The sequence below is a fragment of the Nelumbo nucifera genome, chromosome 2, assembly GCF_055504915.1.
Source record: "Nelumbo nucifera cultivar China Antique chromosome 2, China Antique-T2T, whole genome shotgun sequence".
Lineage (NCBI taxonomy): Eukaryota > Viridiplantae > Streptophyta > Magnoliopsida > Proteales > Nelumbonaceae > Nelumbo > Nelumbo nucifera.
Window position 1 is genome coordinate 111,727,004 of NC_142650.1, and position 9,848 is coordinate 111,736,851.

General features: G+C 36.9%; 1 protein-coding gene across 4 annotated transcripts; it reads left to right on the forward strand.

The window, feature by feature from the left end:
• Positions 1-1,417: 1,417 nt before the first annotated feature.
• Positions 1,418-6,680, forward strand: LOC148802816 (cuscuta receptor 1-like). 4 transcript variants are annotated; one of them, XM_088897105.1, is made up of 12 exons: positions 1,418-1,886; positions 1,974-2,129; positions 2,216-2,293; positions 2,422-2,577; positions 2,664-2,741; positions 3,127-3,264; positions 3,409-3,483; positions 3,598-3,672; positions 3,852-4,004; positions 4,110-4,262; positions 4,401-4,604; positions 5,775-6,680. In XM_088897105.1, the coding sequence occupies exons 1-12, from the start codon at positions 1,466-1,468 to the stop codon at positions 6,608-6,610; spliced, it is 2,523 nt and encodes an 840-aa protein (XP_088753231.1). In that variant the 5' UTR covers positions 1,418-1,465; the 3' UTR covers positions 6,611-6,680. The 4 variants fall into 4 exon arrangements, with proteins under 4 accessions (XP_088753231.1, XP_088753232.1, XP_088753229.1 ...); XM_088897106.1 differs by lacking the exon at positions 5,775-6,680 and adding an exon at positions 5,461-5,701; XM_088897103.1 differs by having other exon boundaries at positions 4,401-6,680.
• The last annotated feature ends 3,168 nt before the right edge of the window (positions 6,681-9,848 follow it).

Here is a 9,848-nt window from a genome sequence, read left to right on the forward strand (position 1 = left end):
CTACGGGTTGTCTCTGGAAATGTGGGAAATCACATAGGGTGCATGAGGCCAACTGTTTCAGCTGCATAACCCCACGACCTTTTTGTGAAGGATCATATCCACTCATCATATGTGTTTTCCCTTTGGCCTCTGTCAGACAAGGTTCAGAGCCGTTTTCAGGTAAACCTTTCTGTCCAGTGAGTGCTTATCCATCATATTCGTGAACGCCAAGGTACCGTGAGAGAGTTCCCATTTTCTGGTGAAGCCCCTCCCACATCGGTCTATGACGCCCCTATCATCTTATGAAACACTTAGACAAGCCCAACAGCAAATGGATAGCCCATTTTCTGGTCCGTTTCCTCATTACTGAAGGACCCATCCTCGTGCTAATGATGGAAGGCCTTTAGAGAGTTCATCATATGAATCTCCCTATCACATACACTCATATTGTCTGGAGGAAACAGATAAATACGCCCTAGTTCTAACTTTAGGTCAAACCAAAGTGGCTCCCACTGACTTTCATAAAGCCAGATTTTGGTGGGCCTAAATCGGCTAGGGTTCCACACGAGACCTCATGATGAGGTGTGGGGCCAACCACTGAGGGAGGTCATCCAATGACCAAAAGGGACACCATGGCAATGATGTGCATTCAGCCATGGTGTGCGAAAGAGCCACTGTCGATTGAGCATGGGCCAAGTACTTATGGCCCATGTACGTAGCACATCACACATCCACACATCACATGCAGGGATAAATTGATCCAATCAATTAATTATCTGCAAAGCCCATTTGAAGCCCATTTTAAATCCATAATATTAACCATTAATATTATCTAGGTATATGGGCCGAATGGTTCAACCCATATAGCTTTAAGGGTTAAGTGGGCTTTTAGCAGTTTTAACTGTTTAAAACTGGGCCTTTACAGGTTGGGCCGAATTAACCATTTAATTAAATATCAATCCTTAGGCCCATTAGTGGGAAAATTAGGGCTGACTTTCAACCTTGATTGAACCCTAGATTCGGTCCAAACAGTTTGAACCAATCTTGGTTCAAATGGGTCTAGGGTTTGATCTTTAATTAAATCTTTAATTCAAGAAAATAATCTGAAATTAATTACTGGTAAAAGAAAACCAACAATCAGTCAATCAGGGTTGTTTGCACAATCCATCCTGCAAAACAGAGGTTAGATCACAGAATGCAGTTTCACAAACTGCAAATCGCAGATAGCGATTCTCCCATCTGCGAAATCTTCTTCTCTGCGAAATCTCCCTTTCCGCGCCGCCATCTTCGATCCAATATTAAAATAAATAGAAATCCTATTTCTATTAATAATTACATCAGATCAAGTCTATAAGATGTAGAAGTTGTGGTAATATGTAGACCACAAAGATTATTATTCATTTTGCTCTAATTACAGCTAGCTATATATAGAGGAGAGGGGAGTTAGAAAGCTGAAACAGGGGAAATCCATCCATTTCTCAAAATCATGGAGTGGGCTTTGAGGATGAGAACATTACGGGCATGGCTTATTGTTATGCTGCTGCTTCATCAGTTTCATCATCATCATCATGAATCAATGGCATGTTTGGAGCAGGAGAAGATGGCTCTTTTAGCTTTCAAGGCTTCTGTTCCATGGACTGATCATGATGATACTTCTTCCGGCCGTCTCCCATCTTGGGTTGAGGACGATGACAATGATGATTGTTGTGCCTGGGAGAGAGTTCAATGTAATCTCACCACTGGCCGAATCATCCAACTTTCTCTCAATTATACGTCATTATATGATGATGATGATGATGCACATATACCAACTTGGCTTCTAAATGCCAGCTTGTTTCTTCCCTTTCAAGAGCTTCAACATCTTAACTTATCTTACAACGGGTTTGGAGGTTTGGCAGACAATGAAGGTATTGCTAATTAATTAAGAAAACTGCAATTTGTTTTATAATCGTTTTTCAATTAAACCATGACTGTCAACACAAGAATAATTGCAGGGCTGGAACCGTTGGGTAGATTAAAGAGGCTGGAGGTTCTCGACTTGAGTGATAACTATTTCAACAACAGCATCCTGCCGTCTTTGGGTGCCCTCAAATCCCTCAAGAATCTGTCTCTCCGTGGGAACAATTTGGAAGGGAACTTTCCTGCTGAAGGTATATTGAATTCAGATGAGGCACATATATTATCTTTATATATATAATTATACTCTCAATTTTCATTAATGATTAATGATGTGCAGAACTTGCCGGTCTGGAGAACTTGCAAATGTTGGATTTGAGTTATAATGGATTCGATGGTAGTGTTCAAGCAATCCAAGGTACGTACAAAAGCTCTTTTGGCAAAGCTTAAAGAGGCTGGAGGATGACCGCTCTAAAATCCCCAAGCCTATAAGTAATATCCAGCCGTTGAGAGCGAGATGGATGGATGTATTTATTCTTATTGCAGGGCTGGAACCGTTGGGTAGATTAAAGAGGCTGGAGGTTCTCGACTTGAGTGAAAACTATTTCAACAACCGCATCCTGCCGTCTTTGGGTGCCCTCAAATCCCTCAAGAATCTGTCTCTCCGTTGGAACAAATTGGAAGGGAACTTTCCTGCTGAAGGTATATTGAATTCAGATGAGGCACATATATTATCTTTATATATATAATTATACTCTCAACTTTCATTAATGATTAATGATGTGCAGAACTTGCCGGTCTGGAGAACTTGCAAATGTTGGATTTGAGTCGGAATGGATTCAATGGCAGTGTTCAAGCAATCCAAGGTACGTACAAAAGCTCTTTTGCCGCCCCATCACACATTACTCCCAACATTCATTAATAATTTGTAGAAGTAGGTGGTTGCAAGTGTTGGATTGGTGTTACAATAGTTTCAATTATGACATTGCTCCACCAATAATTACGTAATTAAGCTTCTTTGACTCCACTCATGATATTGGCCATGCATCCATTTAGTGATGTTGCATCATTCATCATGGTCAACGAAATTCCAACTAATCCAGCCCATGGTTTGTAAACTAGACAACTAAGAGTATCAATGGATCGGTATTGGATTAGACTCCGTCCAGTCCAAAATCAATTTGGACGGATTGCTTTTAATTCTTGATGTATGTTTTTTCATTTACATATATATATATAACTCTTTCACAGGCTTCAAAAGTCTAGAAATTCTGGATCTGAATCGTAATAATTTCACCAACACTATTTTTACCTCCCTGATTGCCCTCAAATCCCTCAAGTCTCTTTCCATTAGTGAGAACCATCTAAACGGGACATTTCCTGCAAATGGTACGTACAATCTTCTTTGCGTTCCTTCCCTAATTTTCTCTACGTACCAATGCAAATACACAATTTGTCTCTCTTGATTACTACTTTTGTTACAATATAATTATCATGTTTATTTATATTTGGTGTTTTCTTTTTTTTTGTCAGAATTAAGTGATCTAAACAACTTGCAAATGTTAGATTTGAGTAGAAATGATTTCACCGGCACTCTAGCAATCCAAGGTATATAAGCCTTCAAATCTCTTACGAATTTCTAAGTAGTTGGATTATCTATTTCTTAATCAACTTTAATTTTCTTTGTTAATATTACTATCAAATTTGATGAATAATTTGTAGAATTAACTGGGCTCGAGAACTTGCAAAGGTTGGATTTGAGTTGGAATGAATTCAATCAGACTCCACCGATCCAAGGTACGTATTACGTAACGTGTGTGATAAACACCAAGTTGATGCCAAAGGCTGTGTTGATTTGGTCTGTACACAGAAGGTCGTCTATCATGGTCTCAGCTGGTGTAAGGCGGGGCCCGTTTCAACAACTAGAGATTACTTCGGGTTGTAGTTTGCGTTGACGTTTTCTGCTTTTATTTCAGACCTCAAAAGGTTTAACAAGTTGGAGGAAATACATTTAGAAGCCAACAATTTTAACACAACGATTATACAGTATATTGGCCTGCTTGCACCGGTAATTAAGAAATTGTATCTCCATGGAAATCCATTGACGAGTGGATCAATTACCAGTGAAGGTATGTTAATTGTAGATTTATTAATATATAATTGCTTGGAGATAGTACAGTCTTATTCAACAACAAATTTTTAAATTAATATTTTTCATTTTTTTTGCTTTATAGAGTTGGATACTTTGAGAAACTTGGAGCTATTAGATTTATCTCATTGTACGCTCAACAACAAATTTCTCGAGAACATGGGCGGAATGATTTCTCTCAAGTTCTTATCAATTGCTTCAGCTATTGGACTCAATGGCACTCAACTACCACATAAAGGTAAGTTAATTATTGGAAAATCAAAAATCTTTTCATCTATTTTGTGTCATTTCTTATGCTCTCTCTAAATAATACACGGTTAGTTATATACAGAATCATTATTTAATTTACATATATATGCTTTGAATCACCATGCAGGGTTGTGCAAACTAAGGAACCTTCAGGAGTTGGATCTTCGATACAACGATTTTGTGGGTAGTCTCAACCATTGTTTAGGAAACCTCACATCCCTTCGTGCATTGGATCTGTCTTACAATCAATTTGAAGGAAGCTTTGACACATCATTCATTGCTGGACTCACATCTCTTGAATACCTTTCTCTTTCACATAACCGCTTCCAAGGTTCGTTTTCATTTCATTCCTTCACTAACCTTTCCAAATTTGACTCATTTGAATGTGAAGATAACGGGCTAATAGTTGAGGCCGACGACTATCCAACCTGGGTTCCATCCTTCCAATTGAAGTCTCTTGCCTTGTCAGGTTTCACATTCAAAAATGGTGCTTTTCCGAGTTTCCTCTACTACCAGCATGAGTTGAGAGTAGTTCAACTCTCTAGCAACAATTTAAGGGAGGAATTTCCCATTTGGTTGCTAGAAAACAATACCAAATTACAAAGCCTAAATCTAATGAATAACTCCTTTACAGGCCCTCTTGTTCTTCCTCCTCATCCTTGTGTAAATTTGTCTGTTTTGATCCTTTCTAACAATAACTTCTCCGGTTCAATCCCAACAAATATCGATGTAGTCTTTCCAAATTTAGAATTCTTAAAGCTATCACAAAATTGTTTTGAAGGAAAAATTCCCCCATCAATCGGTAATATGAAATCTTTACAGATTCTGGATCTTTCCAATAATAATTTATCAGGTCAAATTCCAGAGCACTTGGTCACGGGGTGCTCCAACTTAGTGTTTCTTAAGTTATCGTGCAATAATTTGTATGGAAAAATACTTCCTACAATTACAAACCTAACTTGGTTGGTGTCGTTATACCTGGATCACAATCTCTTTGGCGGAAATCTTCCAGATACCTTGTTGCATGGTCCTAATTATTTGTCTGAATTAGATATCAGTCATAACAACATATCCGGTCCACTACCTAGATGGTTGGGAAACTTATCAAGTTTTCAGTCTCTTGTTATGCGTAATAATCATCTTGAAGGATCAATTCCAAGTGAGTTTTGTCAACTACATCGTCTCAGATATTTGGATCTCTCTGAAAACGATATCCAGGGCTCGATTCCTTCTTGCTTTAGCCCACAAGTGGAGCATGTGCATCTTCAGAAAAATAGGTTGGAAGGACCAATGACGAATGCATTCTCAAACAGCACTTCCTTGGTGACATTGGACATTAGGGATAACCACTTAAATGGTGTAATTCCAGAATGGATTGGTGGGCTTTCATCTCTAAATGCCATTCTTTTGAAAGGGAATCAATTTGAAGGTCAAATTCCAGTACAATTGTGCCAGTTGAAAAATCTCAGCATAATGGATTTCTCTCACAACTTTCTCTCAGGTTCGATACCTTCTTGCTTAAATAACATCACATTTAAAGGAGAATCAAACTCAAATGGAAGAAATTCAGAAGTTAAGCTTTTTGGAATCGGATATGGTGCGTTATATTCATATAAAAGTATGCTTTTTGGGTTTGAAATTGAAAATGATGCGGATGTTGAAGACGTCATAGTGGAACAAGAAGTGGAGTTCACAACAAAATTCCGGTACGAAACTTACAAGGGTGTTGATCTTGAGCTCATGTCTGGAATTGATCTCTCTTGCAACAAATTAGTAGGCAATATCCCACCTGAAATTGGAGATTTAAGTGATATTCGTGCATTGAACCTGTCGCACAACTATTTAAATGGGCAAATCCCACCAAGCTTTTCAAATCTGAGACAAATAGAGAGTTTGGACCTTTCCTACAACAATTTGACGGGAATGATCCCTCCTCACATGATTGAGCTAAACTCTTTGTCGAATTTCAATGTGGCTCATAACAACCTATCCGGAAGGACTCCAGAGAGAAAAGGACAATTTGCAACATTCGGAGAAAGTAGCTATGAGGGCAACCCTCTTCTTTGTGGAGAACCCTTAAAGAAGAATAATTGCACAAACAGTTCCAAGGCACCACCATCTATGCAAACAGCTCCTGATGGCATGGACATGGACATGGACAGCTTTGTTGTAAGCTTTATAGCTTCTTATATAACAGTGTTGTTGGGTTTGGTGGTAGTCTTCTACATAAACCCCTATTGGCGACGAGTTTGGTTTTATCTAATTGATGTTTGTATTACCTCTACTTACTACTTTGTTACGGACAATATCCACAAAATGTTATCTTTTTCTTATTAGTTAACAATTATATATGATGATGTGGTACCAAAATACACTTGAGAAATACATTTCTCCTACTTCATCCTTGTAGATTAAGTTTTTTTCTTTTCTTTTTTTTTTGAGAAAGTATTATTTCGTTGCTCCAAATAAGAATTCAGTTTGGTGAAATGGAATTAACCAGAGGTCAGGATTTCTCAGAAGAAAAGAAAATTCAGAATTCGTCAGTACATCTCGGATTGTATTCTCTTTGAATGTGATTTGCTGGGTACGTACCCTCAAATTCCTTAAGTGTCTATCGCTTATAATTACCAATTAAGAAAGAATTGGTTAAGTCTACTCCCAAGAATTCCCCTCCAACCCTAAAATTTATTGATTTTCTTCTATTGTTTCACATTCTTTTTTATTATTCTGTTTTATGTGTTTTCTGAAAAATCAAGGTAATTTCAATCACTTGTGAGCACTTAATGTTGGGCATCTCTGTGCATCAGTATCCTGTAGGGTTCTTGTAGTGACAAAAAAACTCTTTATCAACCCCGACCTTGCTGCAGCATCGGTTACCAAATTAATTAACCTTCATGGAGCACTACCCAAAGGAGGCAGCCAAACTAGAGCATAGCAACATTAATATCCCTTACACACAAAAAGAACTTCCTACCGAAAGCTATCAATGTGATGTCGTGCTATGTCATGTAGGCCCATGGGTTTCGAACCTCTGGCGCAGCACGGTACAAACCTCTATGTCGAATCTGACACGACACATTAGTCATTGTGCTGTATCAAGCTGTACCGGGCCATACCGGGCCCTGGACAGCCAGACTCAATTTACACCTCTAACTATCATACAATTATAATCCCGTTTTAGTAGTTTGGGCTTCCAATTTAATAACAAGAGTATGTAAATGGGCCCGTTGAAGCCATGCAATAATTACACCACAAACTTTCAAGGCTTTTGGAAGTCTATTGGCCCGTCAACAAAACTTCGATTCAATAAATAAGAAAGAAGACCACTGTAACATACATGACCCCAAGTGTTATTTCGTTGCTCCAAATAATAATTCAGTTCGGTGAAATGGATTTAACCAATTAAGAATTCAAAATACTCATCCGTATTTATCTTCCAATAGCCAAAATTCATCAATCTCATCTGCAATTACACGCCTCAGGGATCAATATTTAGGAGGTTAAATCCATTTACAACATTTCTATTTAGTGGAGAAAATGCATAAAAGAAAGCACTTTTCCAATTATTATTTTTGCACTTATATTTACACAGAGATCACTAGAGAGATGCATGCTCAACAATAGCCCTTTGAAATCTCATTAACTATAAACGCAAAAATACTTTGAAAAAAGAAAAATTACTTAAAAAATCAAACTCGAATAATCTATAATCTAAATAAAATTAAAAGTAGTAAAATTTAAATAAAAATTCTGAATACAGTAGACTTAACCAAAAGACAAAAGATAGCAAAACAGAAGAATTTATGAATGAAACCACTTCGCATTGCCATGTGACTGATTACTTAGTCATCGTAAGAAGTGCAAATACAAATATGCATGGTACATGAAAATATAAAGTTGGTTTAATTTTGTATTAATAGATTTTGCATTCTTAGAAAATGGTTTTGATTGTGACTAGTGCACAAACACGGATCACTTTTGTTTTACATTGATCAATTTTGAGTGCAATGTTTGCATCTAATTTAGATTGCAAACGTTCCCCCGTTTTGAATGCAAAAATGTCTTAGAATTCATAATTATTATCATTTTCAATGTACAAATGTATTCTTACCAAATGCCTTCAAAAATTGAACTAGATCACAATCTTGCTTTGATTCAGGTTGGGCCACAGATAACATACCTATGGGTGACCTTGCCTGCTAGTTAAAAGGCTTTGAGTGTGGAATCAATAAGATTTAGGATCAAGAAATATGGAGATTTCACCACCAATTAATACAAGGGTCCATAAATTATAATTATGTGTAATACATATTAGAAAGATTACCTAGTAGCAAAGATTAAAATATCAATACGGTACGCCAATACGGGGCATATTGTATCAGTATCATATTATACCGGCACAGAATACGCTACGACTGTAAAGATACACTATCATATCAGTGTGTATTGTGCAGCATGATATAGTCTGATATGGAAGTGAATCGACCCTCAGTTTGACAACAAGCCAAATTCAATATAAAAAAGTGCTACTAGCGTAATTCAAACCTAGGACCCCAACTCGCCTAATGCCTAAAAACGATGCATCTCTAACCACTTAGCCAACTTTCATTCCATGCCATTAAATAGAATACATTAACTTTTATTACATAATATCTACATAAAATCCCAACAACCATCATACACTTATCTTCAACAACTCCAATTACAAATTAAAAAGAATAAACCAATGGAATAAATAATCTATAAAATCCACATTTATATAAAAAATTTGATTTTTAATTTAAAAAAATTTTAAAAATATTAATAATAGAATAATTATTTTAAGGACTTTTTGCAAAAAAAATTGACCAAGTTTAGTCAATTGACAATTTTAGTTACGTTTAGAAATAATAGCAAATTGAGTGAGCGGGAGAAAACATGAAGTTTTTAGGACAAAATTACCCTTTTGTTAAAAACAGAATCACCAAATCCAAAAAGCATTCATGTTCCATTCGTCTTCTCCAAGTTCGAATTTGACTCCATCCATTTAGTTGGAAGCATCTCCAAGTTCAAATTCGACTCCATCCATTCAAATGACAACTAACTAGAGGCATTGACTCTAGCCATTCAAACAATTTCAGATTGGGAAGCATCAACTCGATTGATTCAAATTACGGTTGGATGGAAAGCATCAACTCCATCCATTCAAACGACTTCAGATTGGGAAGCATCAACTCCATCTGGCTGGGAAGCATCAATTCCATTGATTCAAACTATGGATTGCTTGGAAGCATCGACTCCATCTTCAAAGCAAGTGTACTAGAGGAAGGTGCTGAATGGTAATGCTAGATTGGCTAAAATAACAAGCAGTTTAGTAAAGCTCATAATGCTTATCTATGTGATTAATACCCAAACTACATATATATCTACTTATATGATCAACAACAAGTACAGATATTGTGCCTAGACTATCTTCTATGGAGAAACTAAGGTGGTGTTTAACAGATTTCGACACCATCCAGCATGAGGAGGACCAGATGGTTTATTACAGAGTTGTCATTACATAGAATGGATGGTTTATTATAGAGTTGGAAAC